General features: G+C 37.2%; 3 protein-coding genes across 3 annotated transcripts; 1 reads left to right on the top strand and 2 right to left on the bottom strand.

Moving 5' to 3' along the window:
* Positions 1-1646: 1646 nt before the first annotated feature.
* On the bottom strand, positions 1647-2099 carry LOC141631982 (secreted RxLR effector protein 161-like). Its single transcript, XM_074444582.1, has one exon. It carries the CDS (start codon positions 2097-2099, stop codon positions 1647-1649), a length of 453 nt encoding a protein of 150 aa, XP_074300683.1.
* A 2880-nt stretch (positions 2100-4979) lies between these two features.
* Positions 4980-5504, bottom strand: LOC141631983 (uncharacterized). Its single transcript, XM_074444583.1, has one exon. It carries the CDS (start codon positions 5502-5504, stop codon positions 4980-4982), a length of 525 nt encoding a protein of 174 aa, XP_074300684.1.
* Positions 5505-11834: 6330 nt separating this feature from the next.
* Positions 11835-12844, top strand: LOC141631984 (uncharacterized). The gene is made up of 2 exons (XM_074444584.1): positions 11835-12128; positions 12290-12844. Exons 1-2 carry the CDS (start codon positions 11835-11837, stop codon positions 12842-12844), a joined length of 849 nt encoding a protein of 282 aa, XP_074300685.1.
* Positions 12845-24679: the final 11835 nt, after the last annotated feature.

Raw genomic sequence — 24679 nt, forward strand, 5'->3', positions numbered from 1 at the left:
AGATAAACTAACATTCTCAACTCTTGAGACGACCTCGGATATAGAGAAACACTTTCTCACTTTTGCGTATATATGAGAGTACGACGAGATCGGAACTTGTTCTCGTTATATTTAAAAACTAGCCGAATGCCTTGGTATTTATAGGCAGCGTTTCTTAGCCATTAAGGCTTAAACTTAAGGATAACTTTGATGAATCATTTTCTTAAAAGCTAAGGATTGAATAATGCAAAGGCACATAGCTAACTAGCAATCATAAGCATGGTGTCATGCATGGTTAATTGATCAGCACGTTTCCTTAAAAACCAAAGCAATAGTTCTGGCCCATCTCTAATATAAACGTCTTTCCGATATTAATTATATTTCCGTGTTACCGGACAATATAAAAATATGTCATCGAGATTATTTAACTTTATTATCTCATAATAAATTAAATAACCGTAAACGTTAAATATCACAACGTAAGGGTGTGACCACATAGGTTCATCGCTAAACCGGTAATAATTAATCTCATTAACTATTAATCGAGGTTGGCGTCTAACAACACTCCCTGACGGCCGGATAGCGTGAATACTAATATTCACTGTACTTCACTGTACTCGAACCTGGTAAAGGATACTGTATTTATTTCCCTCCATCGTTCCAACTCTGGATCGTCCTAGGGTATGGTTTGACTGTCAAACCCTACGAGACGACCACTATGTTACATGTCGATCATTATTGGTCAAGAATGACTTTAAGAAACTCCTTTCTTAAAACATTCGTATGCCCTGGCCAAGGTCTTTATATGACCAATAAGATTAATGACAACATAGAGTTCAAACTCATTACCTTTGAGTTGACGGATTCCATCTTGATTTCTCACTAATTACATAGGTACTTAATTATACCCAATGACCATTCAACTAGAATTTTTACACACTAGGTGTCCAATATCTAAGTACAATAAGTAGTCTATTAACTACAATGATGATCTCAGGTCAAAGGATAAAATATACAACTATTCCTTAAGAGAATTTCCACATTGACAGTGAATAGGCAATAATAACCATTTGGGAAATCTCACTGTTGGTCACGTTCAATAATCATATCTCCATATGCATTATTTATATTATAACTTAATGAATTAGATCCATTAATAGTCATCCTATGAGTACCGTTATCAATATATTGGTCTATCCGGATTATCATAGTCCCATTCTGATAATCCCACGACAAAGAACACTTTTAGACTAAACTCTATAATACTCGACTCTCATTATCATAATCTCCATTATGATGTCAAGTATACTAGTTTAATCAAGGACTTATCATCGTATTAACACCTTAATGAGATAATAAGAAAATGCCATCTAATTATTAATCTCCATTAATGATTACACTGTATGAAATATGTTCAAAATGTTACATAACTAACGAGTGCTCTGAGACACCATTCTAACAATCTCCCAATTGACCTAGAGCCAATCGGTCATGAGCCTTAAACCTATATTCAACTTATGCTTGTCAAACTCCTTTGATCCAAGCACTTTAGTGAGAGGATCTGCAATGTTTTCTTTCCCTTCCACCTTCTGAATTTGAACGTCTCCATGTTCAATTATTTCTCTGATCAAGTGAAATTTCTGAAGAACGTGTTTGGATCGTTGGTGCTATCTTGACTCCTTTGCTTGTGCAATAGCTCCCGTATTATCACACATTAGAGGAACACCTTCCTCCACAGAAGGAACAACACCAAGTTCAGTTAAGAACATTCTTATCCAAACGGCTTCTTTAGCAGCATCACATGCGGCTATGTACTCTGCTTCGGTTACTGAGTCGTCTACTGTACCTTGTTTGGAACTCCTCCAACTCACAGCTCCGCCATTCAAGGTGAAAACATAACCCGAGGTAGACTTGCTATCATCCTTATCTGATGCATAGTTAGCATCAGTATAGCCAAACACTTTTAGCTCACAATCTCCAAAAATGAGGAATTGGTCTTTAGTTCTTCTCAAGTACTTAAGGATGGTTTTCACCACTTTCCAATGTCCCTCACCAAGATTTCGCTGATACCTACTTGCTACTCCTAGCGCGTAGGCCACATCAGGCCTTGTACATGTCATGGTATACATGATAGCTCCCACTGCATTCGCATATAGGATTCTACTCATGCATTCTTTTTCCTATGGAGGTTTAGGACTATCCTCCCTAGAAACAGATATACCGGTACCTATCGACAGATAGCCTCTTTTGGAGTTATCCAAGCAATATCTCCTTAATATAGCATCAATGTACAAAGATTGGGAGAGCCCTAGCAGCTTACTGGATCTATCTCTATAGATTCTTATTTCAAGAATATAAGCCGCTTCTCCCATATCCTTCATGGATAACTGTTCAGATAGCCAAATATTTGTCTTTTGCATGGCTGGCACATCATTTCCTATCAGCAATATGTCATCCACATATAGCACTAGGAAAATTATTATACTCCCACTAGCCTTCTTATATAGACATGGCTCCTCTTCACATCGCACAAAATCAAACCTTTTTATTGTCGTATGAAAGCGGATATTCCAACTACGAGAAGCTTGCTTTAATCCATAAATGGATCGTTGCAACTTACATACTTTATTATGAGCAGATGGCAATGTGAAACCCTCAGGTTGAGTCATATAGACTTCTTCCTTAAGCTCTCCATTAAGAAAAGTTGTTTTCACATCCATTTGCCATATCTCATAATTATAGTATGCATCTATGGCCAATAAAATCCGAATAGATTTGAGCATTGCTACGGGAGAAAAAGTTTCCTCATAATCAATACCTTCCTTTTGATTATATCCCTTAGAAACAAGACGGGCTTTATAGGTTTCAACCTTCCCATCCGCTCCAATATTTTTCTTGAAAACCCATTTGCATCCAATAGGTTTAACGTTCTTAGACCAATCAACCAAATCCCATACTTTGTTGATTCTCATGGACTCCATTTCGGATTCCATATCCTCAAGCCATTTCTCATGTCCTGGACATGCTATAGCCTCTTTGAAACACTTAGGATCGTCATTAACAACTGAGATATCATCCATATGATTATCCTCGTCATTCTTCACCATATGATTTAATCGATCTGCTGCCTGGCGTTCCCTAGTGGACCTTCTAAGAGGTTCATGTACAACTTGATCCTCTTGTTGCCTAGGTTCCTGAACTGGTTCATTAACCACATTATTTACCTCAACACTTGAGGTTGGAACCCTTGGAGGAAACTTTAAGATATCAAGTAAAGGCTACTCAACTTGCATCTCACGCTCTTGAGCTAATGCTGATTCGTTGGTATCTCGAATCTCATCAAGATCTATTTCTACACCATGGCTTCCTTTTTCAAGGAATTCCTTTTCCAAAAAGGTTGCAGTTTTGGCCACAAACACTTTGTGTTCATAAAGGTTATAAAAATAGTACCCCATAGTCTCCTTAGGATAACCAACAAACCTGCACTTGTCAGACGTTGCATCAAGCTTGTTTGACTGCAGTCGTTTAACATAAGCCGGACAACCCCAAACCTTCAAATGTTTTAGGTTGGGCATACGTCCTTTCCATATCTCATTTGGAGTTTTAGGAACTGCCTTAGTGGGAACTTTATTCAGTAAATATGCAGCAGTTTCTAAAGCATATCCCCACAAGAAGATCGAAACATCGGTGAACCCCATCATGGATCGTACCATATCAAATAAGGTTCGATTTCTCCTTTCAGAAACACCATTGTGCTGGGGTGTTCCTGGAGAAGTCCACTGTGACAAGATCCCATCTTGTCTCAAATAATCAACAAACTCATCACTGAGATACTCACCGCCACGGTCAGATATCAATGCTTTGATGTTCTTACCAGTCTGTTTCTCAACTTCAGTACGAAAATTTTTGAACATCTCATGACTTATGTCTCATTAGATATATAAATCCAAATCTTGACATATCGTCCGTGAAGGTGATAAAGTAAGAATATCCACCTTTAGCTTGAACTTTCATAGGTCCACATACATCACTGTGTATAAGTCCTAAAAGTTCACTGGCTCTCTCTCCAGTTCCAGAAAATGGAGATTTGGTCATCTTTCCTTTGAGATAAGATTCACAAATTTCATATGATCGATAATCATATTGTCCAAGATAACCAGCCTTGTGTAATTTGTTTACTCTTTTCTCACCAATATGACCAAGCCTACAATGCTAAAGATAACTTTGATTTTCTTGATTATTTCTCTTCCTCTTTTGGCCAGAAATAGTCTTGATAGGACAAGTTGTCAATTCAGATAAGATATACAGACCATGTTGTGAATAACAATGTACATATAATTCATTACCATGAAATACAGAATATTAATTATTATCAAAAGTTGTTCGAAAACCACACTTGTCTAAAGACGAAATGGAAATTACGTTCGAAACAAACTTAGGAACATAATAACAACTTTCTAACAACATTGTCTTGCCAGTAGGCATTACAAGAGAAATTTCTCCTACAGCTATGGCAGCAACACTTGCTCCATTTCCAACTTGTAAGGTGACTTCTCCTTTCTTCAACCATCTACTGATCTTTAAACCCTACAACATATTGCAGATGTTAAAACTACTACCGGTATCCAATACCCATTTACTAGTATCAGTAATTACTAAAGCAATCATGAAAACATTTTTCACAAATATCTCACCTTGTTTCTTGCCCTTCGTAGTAGCTTTTTACTCCGGACAATCTCTCTTCCAGTGACCTTTCTTTTTACAGAAGAAACATTCAGTATCCGCCTGGTCAAGCTGCACCTTCTTTCCCTTGGATTTGTTCACAACATCCTTGGTTGCAAGTGGATTTTTCTTAGACCGTTTCTTTCTTTTCCACTTGCTTTTAGAAATGCTTCCAACCAGGTTCACAGAACCAGATATATTCACCTTCCCAGATGTGATTTGTTTTTCAAAATCGATCAACAAATTGAGTACTTCATGAAGATCACAATCCATCTTATTCATGTTAAAATTAATGATGAACGGTGAATAAGTATCGTTAAGAGCTGCAAGATCAAATCTTGCGATAACTCTTTACCAAGAGTGCATCCATGCTTCTCAAGCTGTTCTATCAGATCAACCATCTTTAGAACATGGAGACCCACTGGCTCCTTAGATTTCAATTTAGACTCAAACAAGGACTTAGATAACTGGTACCTTGCAGTCCTACTCTGAGACCCATACATCTTCTTAAGATGTTCAATAATCTGTGGTGGATTCATGTCATTATGTTGTCTCTGCAAATCAGCAGTCATGGAGGCCAAAATAATGCACTTTGCAGTAGTACTTTGTTCCAAGTACTTAGCATATATATCTAATACATTTGCATCATCTTCTCCCTTACGGGGTGCTACCTTAGCAGGCTTATCGATCACATCGATTAGCTTTTCATGCATGAGAACAATTCTCAGGTTGTGGTACCAATCATCAAAATTGTTACTGCCCAGCTTAGCATCAAGTATGCTACGCAGTGTTATAGCAGCCATTTTGAGAAAACTTATTCTGAAAGAAAACAATACAAATAAGAACACAATCATACATCATTATGATATGGACTTAATCAAAATGATACATAAAAATTTTAAAACATGCATGAGCCCTCTGGTTGTCAGGTCGTTTCTCATCATAATTAAAATTTATCTGACTTTATCTTATAAAATCATTTCAGGCTCTACACTACATAGTCCCCTTGTTGTCAGGTCATTCCTATAAGTGTAGTTGAGTTTATCCACTCTAGTGACAGAAAATTAATAAATGTCTACCCTCTGGGTTATCCAAACTAAAAGTACAAGATTAATTAACTTTTCTTCACCCTTGCATCATATACAATAAACAATATTATTATATCTCCGAACTACAAGTCTCCTGGTTGTCAGGTCGTACCTTGTAAACGTAAATAGAATAATTTTATTGTCTACGTGAGTGGCAACCTTTGACAAAATATCTTATATTTTATCAATTAAAACACAATAATTTTTAAGTGGTCAAGTTTTTATGCCATTCAAACAATTTGAATAACAAAAGTGCTTATGTCGTTTATTAGCACTAACAATTATATCTTATATAACTGTCGTAGTATTTCATCTCACATGATCCATCATGTAGATCTTGAGCTAATGCGTGAACAATTCTTATTAAAGACAGCAATCCCTTTTTGTACATCATTATCAAATAAAACTCATGATTAACATATCATATATCCATTAACAAGATAAAACAATATCAATGCTAATACTACATATATGCATACCATGCAACATGATTCTCCTATGCAAATATTTAATCAATTTTCCAATATGATGTAAATATATGAATTAAAGGAGCACGTACATGAAAGTGAACAGCGAGAAGAATTCTTGCTCACAGTACGTAAAAAATTACGACCCAAATTTACAAAATGTAAATGCAAAATTGGCTCTGATACCAATTAATGGGACCGCGGTACATCACATGTAGCAGCGGAAGACAGAAACGCGGTCCTTCTGAGACCTATTGCATTTAAAACCTTGTAAAAACTGAGTAATGGAACACATACAATATGTATAGATAGTAAATTGGTTCAACCCCGAAAATATAGAGTCTCTAGTGTATCCACACCGGAAGAAAAACTAACGTTCTCAACTCTTGAGACGACCTCGGATATAGAGAAACACTATCTCACTTTTGCGTATATATGAGAGTAAGACGGGATCAGAACTTGTTCTCGTTATATTTAAAAACTAGCCGAATGCCTTGGTATTTATAGGCAGCGTTTCTTAGTCATTAAGGCTTAAACTTAAGGATAACTTTGATGAATCATTTTCTTAAAAGCTAAGGATTGATTAATGCAAAGGCACGTAGCTAACTAGCAATCATAAGCATGGTGTCATGCATGGTTAATTGATCAGCACGTTTCCTTAAAAACCAAAGCAATAGTTCTGGTCCATCTCTCATATAAACGTCTTTCCGATATTAACTATATTTCCGTGTTACCGGACAATATAAAAATATTTCATCGAGATTATTTAACTTTATTATCTCATAATAAATTAAATAACCGTAAACGTTAAATATCACACCGTAAGTGTGTAACCACATAGGTTCATCGCTAAACCGGTAATAATTAATCTCATTAACTATTAATCAAGGTTGGCATCTAACAACACTCCCCGACGGCCGGATAGCGTGAATACCAATATTCACTGTACTTCACTGTACTCGAACCTGGTAAAGGATACTGTATTTATTTCCCTCCATCGTTCCAACTCCGGATTGTCCTAGGGTATGGTCTGACTGTCAAACTCTACGAGACGACCACTATGTTACATGTCGATCATTATTGGTCAAGAATGACTTTAAGAAACTCCTTTCTTAAAACATTCGTATGCCCTGGCCAAGGTCTTTAATTATATGACCAATAAGATTAATGACAACATAGAGTTCAAACTCATTACCTTTGAGTTGGCGGATTCCATCTTGACTTCTCACTAATTACATACGTACTTCATTATACCCAATGACCATTCAACTAGCATTTTTACATACTAGGTGTCCGATATCTAAGTAGAATAAGTAGTATATTAACTACAATGATGATCTCAGGTCAAAGGATAAAATATACAACTATTCCTTAAGAGAATTTCCACATTGACAGTGAATAGGTAATAATAACCATTTGGGAAATCTCACTGTTGGTCACGTTCAATAATCATATCTCCATATGCATTATTTATATTATAACTTAATGAATGAGATCCATTAATACTCATTCTATGAGTACCGTTATCAATATATTGGTCTAGCTATCAGGATTATCATAGTCCCATTCTGATAATCCCACAACCAAGAACACTTTTAGACTAAACTCTATAATACTCGACTCTCATTATCATAATCTCCATTATGATGTCAAGTATACTAGTTTAATCAAGGACTTATCATCGTATTAACACCTTAATGAGATAATAAGAAAATGCCATCTAATTATTAATCTCCATTAATGATTACACTGTATGAAATATGTTCAAAATGTTACATAACTAAAGATTTCTCTGTGACACAATTCTAACAATGGTGTATGTGGGAGTGGTGGTGCGATAGTGTTGGTGAGTGAGGAAGATTGGTTGTGGAGGTTTTTTGGTTTTTATTTATTTGGTTTTTGGTTTTATTTTTTGGTGGGAGAGAATGAATCAGAAGAGGGGAGTAAAATTTTTGTATTTGATTTGTTTTGGGTTTTTTTTTTAGAGAATGAGAGGAAAATGATAGAGAATGAGAGAAGTGAGAGAGAATGAATAATGAGGAAGTGAGTAGGGAGATTATAATGGGGAAGAAGTTATAAGGATTAGGAAGGAGTTATACAGGATTACGGAGGGAGATTTATGTCCCTTCTTTGAGATGTAATATCATCCCTCCATTCCCTTCATCCAAGAGCCCTTATAAGTACTTAGGAACTTATATGATATGAAGGACTCATGAGAACCCTTCTCTCTCTCTCTCTCTCTCTCTCTCTCTCACTCTCTTTTATATATATATATATATATATATATATATATATATATATATATATATATATATATATATATATATATATATATAAACCCGACTCACCGACTTACTCTCACTACACGGCCCATATCCGGCCCCTTGGTCTCTACCATCACTTAGATAGTTCCCGACTCATTAACTCGAGCTTATACGAATAATATAAAATATATATGTATAGCATCCGACTTAAAACGTAATAAAATTATTATACGAATAGTAATAATAATAATAATAATAATAATAATAATAATAATAATATATATATATATATATATATATATTTAATACTTTACAAAAATAAGGCGGTGGATGATTATAATAAATTATCATTTAAAATACTCTTTTAACTTATAATAAAATACGTGAGTATTACAGTCTTCCCCCCTTAAAATGAACTTCGTCCCAAAGTTCACATCACACTCGAAACACAACTCACCCAAAACATCACTTGGAACATCACGGTTGTAACACCCCAAGAGATTGAAAGGGAAGTTCTCCCACATCGGGAAATTTATTTCCGCTGCGTAGTAAATTGTACTATTATAGTTTAACTTAATCAGTTTACAATTGTAATAAGACCTTTAATGGTTATTTTATATAAAGTACTTTGGTTTGTTATCTTTGTTATTCACTGCCTCGGGAAACGGCGATGGTAACAGTCTTATTTACATGGAAGGCCTAGCTAAAGGCTCCTGAATAAGTGGGGATGTTACAAAGTGGTATCAGATCAAACGATCCTCAAACCTAACTAATGAATAATAATGAATTTAGGATGTGTCTAATAAAATAAACCCCGACTAGAAACTGTTAGGAGCCCCTCTTAGTGCGGTTAAGAAGCTAGCCTTAATTCGTACCATGGCCCTCTCAATTTTGAACCGGACACCTTGGGAAAGGCTAACAAGAGTTGGGAAATTAAAAAGGAATGTTGATTACATATGGGTCTATGGATGCTTTTGAGTTAGAAATTTTTCTAACCTTGTTGCAGGGTGCGGAATTGAGGTAAGTTTGGTTGTAAATTTGGCCTTGGGCCGTGTGCATAAGGGTATGTAGCGTGAACGTTTATTGTTTGGAATAGCTTGTGACTCATCTTACGGATATATTGAATTGAGTTGACATTATATATATTAATAAAACCATGTAAGTTAATTTCTTGGATGCTATGAATCGTTGCATGCATATAATGTGTGCAAGTAGATAATAATTCATGTCTAGTGATATGCGAAAAGTGTTGCCCAAAACCATGTTTAGTTATTATTATTATTATTTAGCAATAGGAATTATCGTTTTAGGATTGATATTGTATGGTAATTTGCTATACTCGTGGCATTTTAATATAGTATTTATTAGGAAACTTCAAGCCGAAATTTGTTTTAAGGAGGGTAGAATGGGATATTACTAAAATTTTAAGCATTGGTATAAGCATGCAGGTTATTGGGAAGGTTCTATTTGATGTGTCGGCATGTGTTAGGGAGGAGTAGTTATGATTAACATGTGATCATGTTGGGAATATGCGCAAATTGTGAAGAATGTAAGCTTGCTTGATTTTTCAGATTTTTTTAACCTTATTTGTTTTGACTGCCGTTTCTTGTCCGTTGATTATCTATGGACGAAATTTTAATATGTAATAGTTCTGTGTATTAGATTTCATTTGTCGCTGGTTTTATGCTTAGATGATTTACGGTTTAGGATAAATAAATGTTTTAGTGGACAGTTGTTAGAATGTTATTGTGCAGTTATGTTTTCGACCTATAATTTTTTAAAATTTGCCATTTAATATATACTTGTAATTTATGCATGATTATAACTCCGCTGTTTAAAGGATTCGTATACATTTTCAAATTGATAAGCCACATTAAATCTTGATGTCTTGATATTTAATGGTGATTTTTGCAAGTTGACCCAGATCTGTAACGATATGCTAATAAATTTCTATTTAGACCAATTGAGTTGTAAAAATCCTTATAAATTTAGTCTTTGATTATGGACTTTATTCTTGTTCTCATATGTCGTTTACTCTCTGTATTTTCTAAAAAGTATAAAAACTCAAGAAATAGTCAAGCGGTTATTTATTGGTGATTTTTGGAAGTTACAGCATGTTTCTAACTTTTGTAAATGCAAACTTTTACGACAAAATTTTTAATAAAATTGTTTTGTCATTGCTTAGACTTTGTTAATATGTTCTAATAGTGTGCTTAGATGATGTCAAAAGTATGATTATTAGATATATGTCTTGATATATGGTGCAATGAAAATTTTATTTGGTAATCATGTTGGCATGGTGTTCCGAGTAAATGTTGTATGGATTGAGTTGATATCCCAATTGAATTGAGCTTAAGGGATGACGATAGAAAGTCGGAGTTACGAGGACGTAACTCTTTCTTTCGGGGGCAGAGAATCGCCCACTATCAGTAGTTAGTAGTTAGTTGTGGTTGATATAGCTAGTTAAACTTCTTGCGTTAAGGGAGGTAGAATGAAATACACGCTATCTTTTTGTTACTTTTTGTTGGGTAAGACCGTGTTATTTAGTTTAGTGGGTTTTTATTTTGACATTAGTGTGGGGTAGTATGGTGAACTTCAGGGACGAAGTTCTTTTAAGGAGGGAATACTGTAATACCATATACTTTTGAGACTCGGTCAAAGGTTAGTCAACCGTAAAATGTGAAATATGTTTTATAAATTATATCTACTAAATTACGAGATTATGTTATGAGACGGGAATAAATAATAAAACATAAAATGAGTCGGGATGGTTATGATAGGCGTGTAACTATTGTAGGCAAAGTGAAGTGTTTTCTAGTAAGGTATTATATAATAAGAAGGTAAATAATAATAATAATAATAATAATAATAATAATAATAGTAATAGTAGTAATAATAATAATAATAGTAATAGTAATAATAATAATAATAATAATAATAATAATAATAATAATAATAATAATAATAATAATAATAATAATAATAATAATAATAGTGATAATAGTGATAATAGTGTTAATAGTGATAATAGTGATAATAGTAATAATAATAATAATAATAATAATAATAATAATAATAATAATAATAATAATAATAATAATAATAATAATAATAATAATAATAATAATAATAATAATAATAATAATAATAATAATAATAATAATAATAATAATAATAATAATAATAATAATAATAATAATAATAATAATAATAATAATAATAATAATAATAATAATAATAATAATAATAATAATAATAATAAGAGAGGGCTTAGACAAGGGGACCCTCTCTCCCCTTATCTGTTTGTCCTTTGTATGGAGGTGCTATTCAGATTGCTTAGAAGCCTCCTAACTTTCCATGGTTTCTCTTATCACCCTAAATGTATTAAGATCAACCTTACCCATCTTATTTTTACAGATGATCTCTTGGTATTTACTCGAGGGGATCTCCCATCTGTCCAAGCAGTGGATACATGCTTGAGTCTTTTTGCTGCTTATTCAGGTTTGAGAGTGAACCCAGTGAAATCAAACCTATTTTTTGGAGGGGTTCCTGCTCAGCTTAAGGAGCTTATACTGTCTACTACAGGGTATGTTGAAGGTGATTTTCCTGTGATATATTTAGGCATTCCTCTTTTTAGTGCCAGATTGACTCAAAAAATGTTTCTGCCATTACTAGACTAAATCAGGAGCAAGATTACTCATTGGGCTAACAATCTATTAAGCTATGCAAGAAAAGTTCCTTCATAAATTCAGTTATTTTTGGTATACAGAACTTTTGGGGAGCAAGTGTACTGCTGCCTAAGGGTGTGGTCAAGAAGATCAACAAGATGTGTAATGACTTCTTATGGGGAATTGGTGAGGGGCAGAGAAGGATGGTGTTTAAGAGTTGGGGGAGTTTCTGCTGCCCAACACAGGAAGGAGGGGTTAATATAAAAGAAGTTTTAAGTTGGAACAAGTGTTTAATGTTGGAATGGATTAGGAAAATTGTGCTGGATCTACCTACCATCTGGGTTAGATGGATCAAAGCTTATGTCCTCAAAGGAGTTAGTATTTGGGAATTCCATCTTACTGCTGCCTATTCATGGAGTTGGAGTAGTATCATATCCTATCGTGACCTCCTTCTTGCCTCAGTTGGGACTGCTGCAGCTGCTCATCAGTTCCTGTGCCAAGCAGATTACAAGAAGCAGGCATATGACCTGTTTAGAGATAAAGGGCCCTTGTTCCCTATGCATAAAACTCTGGGAGATACACTCAACTACCCCAAGCATGTGATCATCAGACTCTTAGCCCTTCAGAATAAGCTTCCTACTATTGATAACTTGTGAAAATGTGGGGCTTATATGGTTAACAAGTGTGTGTTGTATGAGAAACATGCTGAGAGCAGTTCTCATATGTTCTTTGCTTGTCCTTATTCCTCTGCAACTTGGTTGGGTGTTTCACAATGGTTACATATAGGTGTTGGTCATAGTTTGGTGGCTATATCTGGCTGGTTCAATAGATGCAACAGAGGAAAAAGCTTGCTCAAGAGGCAAAGACGATTTGCTCTTCTTTGCTTGCTTTATCTCATTTGGCAAGAAAGGAACAGACGGGTATTTTCTAACAATTCGTCTCCTCCTGAGGCTCTTGTTTGGAAAATCAAGTATCTTGTACTGCTCCGCTCTTCTAGTTGTTAGATTTGGCTTGTGTCTTTAGTTATTTTGTGGTTTAAGGTGACCTCATTGGTCTTCCTTGTAGGATACTTAGGATCATGTACTCCCAAATTTGTTTATTAATATTAATATCCTAACTTTCTGCAAAAAATAAGACATATTATATTATAAGGCAATTTCCTAGTAACTTCCTAATTCCTCTACCTTTACTACTATATATATCATGCTAGCATATTCATAAATTACTTATTCACTTTTACAACATCATTCATAAATTACTTATTCATTTTTACAACATCACATAAAAGTTTGAGAGAAAAGAGGGAAAGGGAATTGGGCAATCAATTTGGGGATTTTGCATCTGCTTTTATTGGATTCGATCTTTTACTTTGTAAGTTGTCTTTAATCTTTCTAAGATTTATCTTTAAGATTTAAATTATAGTAGGATTATGGTAGAAGTCGGGCTTAATTACATAAAGATTAGGTTAAACATGATTAGGTTAACGAAAGAAAGTTATAGCAATTCTGTAAATCTGTAAATTGTCTTAAACAAATTATCAGACCGTTTTAATGTTGTTGTCTTCAAAAACGTAATTGTTATCTTCGAAAACATAAAGAATACTTAGGTTATTTTCAAGTCTAGTTTATACCTGTAAAATTTCGTAGCAATTGGCCTTGCAGATGTTCCAGAATAAATTCGTTATGAACACGTCGACTGAGAATCCGCGAATGCACTAGTAGTCTAAAGTTTATTTCGTAAACCTAATTTATAAATTGAAACTTAATTGGGTCCTTTGAATACATTAACCTTGAAGAGTTTAAATGATTCTAGGCATTATAATTTCTCAAAATCATATGTTAAACTTGTTTTATAAATGGGTTTTTTGTCAAACACAACCTTTAAAAAACTTTTTTTTCCAAACACCACCTTTAAAAAAAAAGTTTGTAAAACACAACCTTTAATAATTTTTCTTTTGTAAAACACGACATTTTGGCAAGTCTTGCAATAGGGTGAATTTAAGTCGATATTTGAGGTAGCAAACGAGATCGATTTGAGGTGTTCTTAAACTTTTTGGAAAGGTGGTAGTACAAGCTTTCCAGGGGTTACCAATACGGTGGTGATAGGGGGCCTTATGTGGGTTTATTGGTGTGTATAGTAAGGTTGGTCAAGGAGTGAATTGGAGGTAAAAACAAATCAGAAAAACACAAATTCACTCCTTAACCACCCTTACTTTACACACCAATAGACCCTACATATGTCCACCTATCACCGCCATATTTATAACGCCTTGAAAGCTTATACTCCCACCTTTCCAATGAGTCTAAAAACATCTCAAACCGACCTCGTTTGCTATCCCAAACATCGACTGAAAGTCACCCCATCGCAAGTGTTCAAGCTCTAGCCAAAATGTCGTGTTTAACAAAATAATTTTTATTAAAGGTTGTGTTTCACGAACTTTTTTTTTAAAGGTGGTGTTTGGAAAAAAAAGTTTTTTAAAGGTTGTGTTTGACTGAAAGTTTGTTTTTTAAAGGTGGTGCTATCCCAAACATCGACTGAAAGTCACCCATCGATACTTTTTATGCGTCGGAATTCGTCAGTATTTATAAATATTTCAAGAAAACCCTGATAAGTCTGGAATTTGAGGAAAGTCTATTTCACAAGAACTGTAGATATGAGTCTTAAGGTTCCAACTCCACTGGTTTTGCGTCGTCAGGATTTTTATTGAATTAATTATAAATTTTAGAGTGAGACTGAACTATGCTGTAAAACGATAGAGTTAGAGATATAACTTTGATATTGTCAAAAGGATTAGGATGTGATGGGCATAGGATAAGTGCATGATTAGTTGGTTGGTTATGTAGTAATTATACATAATTATGTATGTAGGTTATGGATTTGTAAATGATCAATTTTGATTGCTTGTGTGACTCGAAGATTTGGGAAAAGATAGGGATTATCCTACTCAACTTATATTTATGTGTTGTTAGTTGTTTATGCATTTGTGCTTGATTTATATATACTGCAATTGTGACTACGGAGGTGGAGTTGAGATAATGGAGTTGAGTTATTTATGAGGATTGTTGGTTACTTGAGTATGTGGTGGATAATGTAATTTGATGGAAGGGACCGAACTGCTAGTCCTTGTGAGTTATTTATTTGAAGGGACCGATATACCGCTAGTTCTTGGTTATTATTTGAAGGGACCGGTCTGAGCAACCGCTAGTCCTTGTGGCTTCAGTTGATCACTGGCCGCCCATAAAAGTCTCTTCTCTAGTAGACTCATTACTAGGGAGATGTGCACATTTGGAGCTTAAGAAGCGTTAAGACGGTGTTTAAGGAGGAGTTGTTGAGATTGTAGTATGAGGTGGAAGGGTGAAAGCTATGGATGACAGTATAACCAGTGATTATTGTAGCTAAGATGGATTTTTTATTATTGTGCTAATCCTGCTGTTTTCACTTATGTTCTTATTTACGATTAATAATTATTAAGTTGCTGTTTATTTAGTCCCTACTCAACCTTTTGGTTGACAGTATATTCTGTAAACACCTGTGATGAACCAATTATTGGGGAGTATATTGACTGACAGGTATTTAAGATTAGCTGATTTGGGAGCATTGGGACGTGAGCCAGACCTGGGTTGTATCTGTTGTCTAGATCACTTTAGTTTGACTTAACATTGTTTATGAGATTTTATTTATTTCCGCTGCGTAGTAAATTGTATTATTAGAGTTTAACTTAATCAGTTTGACAGTTGTAATAGGACCTTTAATGGTTATTTTATATAAAGTAATTTATTTTGTTATCTTTCTTATTCAATGCCTTGGGAAACGGAGATGATAACAGTCCTATTTACTTGGGAGGCTTAGCTAAAGGCTCCTGAATAAGTGGGGGTGTTACAATGGTAGTCTATGAATAACAGTAATCAACATGACATTAACAGCTAGTATTACATTATATCCTTCTTAAAGAAACTTCTTCCCCGAATTGACTCACTCAAGCTATACTAGCAACAAGTTACATGTATAACACACTTCTATGCACGTTTAACAGTTCTGGAACATCAATTATCATTCCAAAATAGCTTCTTGTAGTACTTTACGATCTAACAGATACTTCATTCACACTTGTCGACCATGAATCTGAGGCAAGGGTGAGTGAGTGCGTGGAAGGTGAACTTGTAAAACAAGGTTTCATTTCAATGTCAATGTAAAATTCAGAGATCTGGGTCTCTCTGACTCGTAGCACTAGTTTGGGGAACGACCCCTTTCACATGAGGAGTTGATTCTCCTCCCAATTCAATATACACATTGTTAACCGTTACGTTGCACCTTCACTCCTCCATCCACAAGCTGAGGTCAAGGAATACGACACTTTTTTTTTGGTCGAAATGAACATTAAATTAAAAATATTGCAAAGAGTTCAATTACATCATGGAGGGGGGTCGGGGTTAAGAGGCGTGCAAGCCTTTAAGAAGTCAAGAATACATAAATTCGCAACAAAAGAGGGGGCATATTCCCAGATAAAACATCCATTATAAGGGCTTGCATCCGCCGCGGAGAACTTAGCTAGAGCATCTGCAACCTTGTTAACCGATCTCTTCTCAAAGACAAGCTCCAATCCTGGTGAGACTTTTAAGAGTTCCCTACACTAAATGATGATGTTAGCAAAGGGGCCGCTGGGAGAGGCCGAGCTCAAAATAGCATTTACAGCATTAATACAGTCGGATGCAATCACAAATTTATGAGTGGACAAAACAGCAAAACGGATCTATCCCTTCTCTAATAGCAAGGCCCTCACTAATAAAGGGGGTAGTAGCAAAGCACCGACTGGACCACCCATGAACCCAAGAGCCAAAAGAGTCCCTAACAACACACCCAAATCATGTGACTGAGGAGGAGGGGGAGAAGGCCGCATCCACATTAATCTTACACCAATGTTGTGGCAGAGGGGCCCAGCTACGAGGGAAGCGAAAGGCAGAGACAAGTGAGCTAAGGGGGGCGGTTGGAGAGGAACACGTGTTGGCAGCACCCCAAGAGGCAGCCTGGGAAGTAATAGAGCTGCAGAACAGCAGAAGAGCGGGGGAAGAGGTAAAAGAGTAAGTAGTATCACAACGTCTTGTCCAAAGACGCCACACAATGAAGGAGAAGAGGGTGGGCCACTTACCGCTCGCAGTACAGTTTTCAAAAATCCAAGATTGGAGATCAAGAAGGAAAAAGGAATGTTTTACATTGAATTGGGACCAAGTGGCAGCTGCAAGGTCGCAATCCCGGAGGCCGTGGAGGGTAGACTCGGGGAGGGAAAGGTTGGCACAGAGGGTACACCTAGGTGAGGGAATAATGGATCAAGTATGGAGGGTGAGGTTATGTGGGAGTTTATCCCACCAAGCAAGCCACGGGAAAGCTTTGATTTTTGTCATGGAGGGGATGTCCCAAAGCCAAAAGAGGTCGGGAGAGAAAGGAGGGAGAGGGGGGGGGTGTCCAGAAGGGAGGAATAGGTGGTTCCAACGGAGAATTTATTTTTGGGGGCGAGGGAGGTGGTAATAAAATCACATTTCTGGGTGGAAGGGAGAGGTATGCTAAGAATGGTAGTGATAACATGGTCAGGGAGGATGAAGTCAAGAGAGTTAAGGGACCATTGTCCATTATGAATAAGCGTGCAAAGCTTCGCATTCCGGGAGCTCAAGCTAAGTGGGCCAGAGATGACACTCCTAAGGGGCCCTAAAGGAGACCATGGGTCATCCCAAAGACAGATAGAGGAACCATCACCAATGGACCACGTCAGATGCTGCTTAAGGATAGGCCATCCGAGTCCCACATTTTTCCAGATATGGGAGCCCGTATGGAAGGGAGAGGGAGAGTTGTGTAGGTATTTGCTTTTAATGGCACTCTGTGCCAAGGAGGATTTGTTGAAGAGAAGCTTCCAGCTAAGTTTAGTAGAGAGGGCATCGTTGAGGGGACGGGAGGCTTTAATGCCAAGACCCCCAGTAGCAATCTTCCCGCACGAGTCAGGAACCGGGCTTGGCAAGAAGCAAGCTTGGTCTGGATGGAGTCGAAGATGTGGTGGAAGTCAGCCTTCTTTGGCTTTTTGGGAGTGAGAGGGAAACCCTGGTAGGTTCCAAGGTTTCTGGTGGTCTTGATACTAAGAGAGGTTTCGAAGAGAGCAGTATCAGAAGGAGGGGTGTGTTTTGAGAAGATAATTTTACTCTTAAGAAAAATTAATTTTTTGGCCCGAAGAGGAGCAGAAAGAGAGAAGATTATCCTGAATGGCGCACAAGTTTTGCTCGGAGGCTCTGCCAAACAGGAGGATATCATTGGCAAAAAAGGAGGTGGGAGAAAGTAGCGCCACCGTTCCCGACAGTAAAGGGGGTCCAATCCCCATCCAGACAAGCACGATGAATGAGGGTGGAAAGAGTTTCCATGCAGATGATGAAGAGGTAGGGAAAGAGGGGGTCTCCCTGTCTCAGACCTCTAGAGGGAAGAAAGCAGGGGGAGAGGCTGTTGGGAAATGTGTCCTCAACAATAGTGCGATCATGTGATTTTAATATCATTATTAAATCTCATTTTAAGAATACATGTGGGATGTAATATATTACAAGTCAACTGGTCCACACATATCGGTAATGATTGGCTGACTAGAGTTTGACATTACTGTCGTGCGACGGTGGTGATCAGTTGATCCCCTTAGGTCATACCTATAGGGAAATACTCTTAATTGATTATTTAATTAATCGTATACCGATACGAGTTAATTAAATTGCTTAAAATTGACGGATGATTTTGTGAGTATAATTTACGTATCAAATTGAAATGTAATTAAATGAGATACGGTCTGAGTAATCGAATTGTATCATTACTCGGATGAAATTATTGTTTAAAGAAACAATTAAATTTGAATGAATTATTATAAATACGATTTATAAATTGGTGAAATATTTTGGTACAAGTAATTACGAATTACTAGTCGATTTTGTAAATGACATATTTTATGAGTATGTTGATTTTTAATATGATAAAAATACATTGCATCGTAACATGTTATGTCATGTAACATGTTACATGTGACAAATTTGACAAATGACAAAATAAAATGGATTCTCCATTTTATACTTAAAACCGAAATATGGGTGAGTGTTTAGTAAATATTGTGTTATTTATTTTTAAATAAAAACACAATCATGACACTAGGTAGTAGGCTTGCATGCCTAGTCTCTTGTGAAGAGCAAAAACAAAAGGCATTGGGCATACTGCCCAATGCCCCTTTTTCGGCCACCAACAAGAAAAGAGAGGAAAGCTCTTCTCTTTTACATCATTCATTCCTCCCATTTTATTTTTCCTAGTGTAAGAAAATCCTTAAAAACTCTCTACAATTTATGAGAATTCTAGAGAAATAAAATCTCACAAAAACATCACCTCTTGACCGAAATTTTCAAGAGCCAAAATACAATTTATTTTGTGTCATTTTTATGAGAAAACTAATATTATTACTAGATCTAAATAGTATTGGTTTATTAAGATGTATTCCTTGGGTATATGCTTTTGGGAGGGATTCTACACTTGAATCCTTGTTCTTCCATTTGGAAAGCTCAAGAACAAAAGAAAAGGAGATTTTTTTTGTGCCCATTTGAACCGAAATTTCAATGTAAGGATATGATTTCTTCTCTTTTATTATATTGTTTGCATGCATAAAATCCATGTTTAATTTTATGACAAATTAATTTTGACCTATAAGAGTATGTTAGTATGTATATTGATGCGTGTCTAAAATATGATGTTTCACACTTTATTCTACACGCATTTCAGAGCTCAAATGTGCAATATATGCCATTATTTCCCTATTTTCCTCTACTTTCGTGTTTTTGTCCATTATTGCAGAAATATGAAGAATTGAGCGGAAATCGAGCCGAATCCGTCCCTAAGTACTTAGCATTGCATTTGACATGGAGTATTGACTCGAGGAATGAGCTTGGTGCGCGTTTCAATGCCTAAAGATAGCAAAAGAAAGAGTGTGTACGAGTTTAAGAAGCAAAGAAGTGCTTCTCGACATTGCAGCCTGATTCAGATGGCTATATCTCGAGTTCTAGACCTGATAATCGAGTGATTCCAATTGGAGGTGAAAGCTTATCCTCTTAGCTTTCCAACGCCGCGTAGAACGCCTGATTTGACCAAGGAACGAAGAAATGGCAGCTGTTTTAAGATCGGTGCGCTGCGGGAATCGTCGAGAATGCTATTCTCATGACAAAGCACTCTTGGTCGATCGACTGGTCCAAGTGGTCGATCGACCACCCCACGGGTTCAGTAGCTACTGTTCGCTGCTACTCAGTCGATCGACTGATGCTTATGGTCGATCGACTGAACAACGGGTCTGACGCAAAATAAAAGATCGAGATTAGAAGCCCAATTGTAATGAGGTTTTCGAGTAGGGTTTTACGTGACTCTCTTATTTAACGTAACCCCTGCCTACCTTTGAATTATTCATTCATTAGCTTAGTTTAGATCGGAATTCATTCGCTACATTAGTTTACTTTATCAAATTGGTTCTTTAATAAAGTTCTTTGCTACGGATTCAATTCTTGCCTTTTGCTTCGGTAATTACCATTCTTTTATTTACAGCTTTGCTTTGTTAGATTTATTCTTGCTAGATAGAATCCCAAAGCCCTAGTTATAGTTTTATGCGAGTTTATCCATTCAATATTTCAATTATGCAATTCTCTATGCTTGTGATCAATTTAGTTTTCGTTATTAATTCCTTTATGTCTGGCTAAATACCTTTGCTAGGATGTAGGCGAACTTAGCGAAGATGGCATACGAATAGGAGACCCTCGGATTAGGGCTTGGTCGATCGATCGGGTAGCCGGTCGATCGACCGAATCGATTGGTCGATCGACTGGGTAGCTGGTCGATCGACTGACTTCGTGTTTGATTTGCTTCGTTTGAATCGTTAAGTGCAATATCTATCAATGAGACCTAGCGGAGACTTGTTAGATGCTTAGTTTTGACCAACCCATAGATCGAAAGATAGGGAAGGACTTAGATTAACGATTTAAGACGGCTAGATTGCTAGATCGAAAGATAATGTAATTTAGCTTGCATTAAGAATCATTAGTCAAGAACGAGAGTTAGTATTAATGAGACTTAGGGATTAGTAGCATAGGCCGAGAGGTAGTTACTAATTAACATGGACCGAGAGGACTTGTTTTCCCCATCACCCACGACTGTATTTGAGACTTACCTAGACTTGTGTGCCATCGTAGTTTGTAGTGACCCGATCATCCTAGCTCCTTTTTATCATTAGTTTACATATATTTTTGTTATTTGCTCTTTTATTTTCGCATTTAGACTTAGATTCTTTCCATATCAAAACCCCCACAATTGTTACCGGTAGACTGAAATAAAAACAACTATAACTCCCCGCCTCTCGTGGTTCGACCTGTTACCACTAGCCTAGGTTAGTTTTAATAGGAATTATAAATCTTATTTTTGGTACTCACAACGACGGGTATCAAATTTTGGCGCCGTTACGGGGAGGCGCGCTAGTTGTAGTTGTTTTTCATTTTAGTCTATTTTTTTTCGCCTCAAGGGAAGACCGAGTACCTTGAGGCAGTTCTTACCATCTTCTTTAGTGTTGTTTTGTTAGGTCCTACAGTCCTATCTGCAAAGACTTGAAGGATCCACACATGTTCCATTCTCGGGAGCGGCGGGATCCATTTTGTGGGAGATGCGGCGGAGCGGGACACACACCTGATGCATGCGGGCACCCTAAGGAGAAGATGATCGCTTTTCATCAACTTCCACTCGACAATTCGTATAATTACGCTCCTACTTCACCGCATCAACCATATGAGCCTCCAAATGAAGCCCCACCACCATCCACTCCGTCACGGCAAGAGTTGAAAAACGAAGTTGCGAGTTGACGAGTCTAGTGCAAAATTGCTTATGGTGGAGGTACGAGAAAAAAGCAATGCGGCGAATCGGGTCTTAATCGCTTGGTGATATCTCATATTGCAACATTGGATCAAAATGCAGCTGAGATACCGAGTCAATTTCACTTTCTAAATCAGCGTATTGAGACCGTACATGCAATGACGCTGAGGAGCGGGTCCGCTCTTGATGGACCTAAGAAAGCCGCTGGAAAAGGAAAGAAGAAAAAGGGCGAGAAGAAGACGGACAACGACGATTCGGTCGATCGATCGACGCATCACCTAGTCGATCGACCACTCCGCGATCCTCGGTGATACCTTCGATCTCTCTGTTCATTCGGAAAAGAAGAAATCGAGTCGATCGACCACCACACACGGTCGATCGATGATGATCTTGCGATGATGAGCCAATTCGCCCTCAATGCCGGATAACTTGAGGGATTTCTTGTTTCGGGATGAGACGACTCCGGAATTATTGAGGCAAGACCCGAGTGCTGATGGGTCCGTTCCAATTCCAAAGTATGATCCTACGATGGTTAATGGTTCATTCCTGAGACGGTCTGAAGATGGGTCAAGTTACAACAAAGACAAAGTAGTGGATTTTCGGCCTAAGTCCACTGATGCCAGTGTGAGAGACCTAGAAGAGAGGGCAAAGCTACTTCCACGACCCCTTATCCGAGAGAGACTAGTGCCGACCAAAGATGAGGTAACATTTGATAAATTTAAAGATGTCGTGCGTAGTCTTAATGTGCAAATACCTTTCTTAGAGCTAGTTAATCAAATACCTGCATATATGAAGTTCATGAAACAATTGCTAGCTAAGAAGAGGTCTTTGAATGTTGTGGAGTCGATGCATTTAATCAAGAGTCTAGTTCGTACTTAACTCACACTGCTACTCATAAACTGTCTGACCCAGGTAGTTTCTCTGTCCCCTGCAATATTGGTACCTTCTCAATCGAGAAGGCATTATGTGATTTAGGGGCTAGTGTCAGTGTTATGCCTTTGAGTCTGGCTAAGAAGTTGAGATTGACTAGATTTGCCATTACCGACATGACTGTGCAAATGGCTGACCGTTCTGCGATTCGGCCGGAGGGGTCTTAGAGAATGTGCCTGTTCAAATTGAAAAGTTCTTTTTTCCTGTTGACTTTGTTGTTTTGGATATTCCTGAAGATGTCAACACCCCAATTATTTTGGGACGACCGTTTTTGCACACTGCTGGTGCAATAATTGATGTAGGGGAAAGAACTTTGAAATTTAAGGTAGGGAAGCATTCTATTATGTTTGCCCAGTCCCCTAGGAAGAAAGACCCCATGTGGCCCATGACCTGTAATATGATTTCTGAAAAGAAATCTTATTTTGTGCTTTCTGACATTCCCACTTCCTTACCTGTACCTATTCCTGTTATGACACCTCCGCCCCAGATTGGGAGCAATATGGAGGACAATTCTCTTGTTTTGAATGTTGCAGGAACCGGTTTGGGGAAGGAAGAACCGCTCGCTACTCCAGCTGTGAAGGAGCCCATTGTTCAGAGAGGCGGTTTGGGATGTTTGAGCTATGCAACTGACGAGGAGCCAGATGAGGAGCCCAAGAAGAAGGAGCCAGTCAAAATCTCGGAGTCGGATATTGAGTGTGAGAAACTAGAAGATGATGGCCATGCCTGGGAAGATGCTAGAGATGACCCATTGAGTATTCCAGTCGGAGTAGAGTGGAGTCCAGCTTCTGAGATGAGCACTGCGGAAGCTACTTCATGTAGGCAAAAGCCTTGGTCGGAGATTTTTCGAAGTTTCCGTTGATCTATTTATTGCTTTTAGACTTTTTATCGTTTTTCGTGTGCGCGAGACTTCGCTTTTATTTGTGTTTGCTTAAGATTTAAGACCTTTAGAATTTACATTTGGGTTTTGCGCAATTTTGGGCGCGTTATTATGTGCTTTTGCAGGTTGAAGACCATATTAGCTCTCTTTATTGAGCTAATTAGACGAAATCAGAAAGTTACGGCAGTTATTGCAGTCGATCGACTGGCTAGTATGGTCGATCGACTGAGCTGCGATCTCCAGGAGCTTCTGTTCCTGTTCACCTGGTCGATCGACTGGGTGATGTGGTCGATCGACCAAGTTCGCTGCTGTACCTATTTTTGATCATTCCCCTGCTGTGTTTGATCGATTTGCGGAGTCAAGGGAGTATTCCCTTCACTTTATTCTCCGCTTAATTTCCGATTTCTTCTGTTTTTATTTTTGCACATAATTGCCGCTTCATTATTGTTTTCTCGGTTTTACACGCCGTATCTTTTGTTTGTCTTTTCAGGTACCTATGGTAGCACTGCTGGCTACTGAAACTTCCTAGCTCACGCTGGTTTGGGGAGGTTTCCTTTGCTGCGCTTAAAGTCTTGTGAGTTCCCAAGTCTTTACTTTATGTCATTGTGTTTTATTTTTTTTTTCTCGCAAATTCCCGTTTCTCTTTTCTTTCATTACATGATTTTGCACAATGGGGACATTGTGCGATTTGGTTTGGGGAAGGGTTTTGCGTCGCATATCATTTGCTTGCATTCACGTTTACATTTTGCCTTGCATTGTTTATTTCATTCTCATATATACA

This window comes from Silene latifolia, chromosome Y (assembly GCF_048544455.1).
Source record: "Silene latifolia isolate original U9 population chromosome Y, ASM4854445v1, whole genome shotgun sequence".
Taxonomy (NCBI): domain Eukaryota; kingdom Viridiplantae; phylum Streptophyta; class Magnoliopsida; order Caryophyllales; family Caryophyllaceae; genus Silene; species Silene latifolia.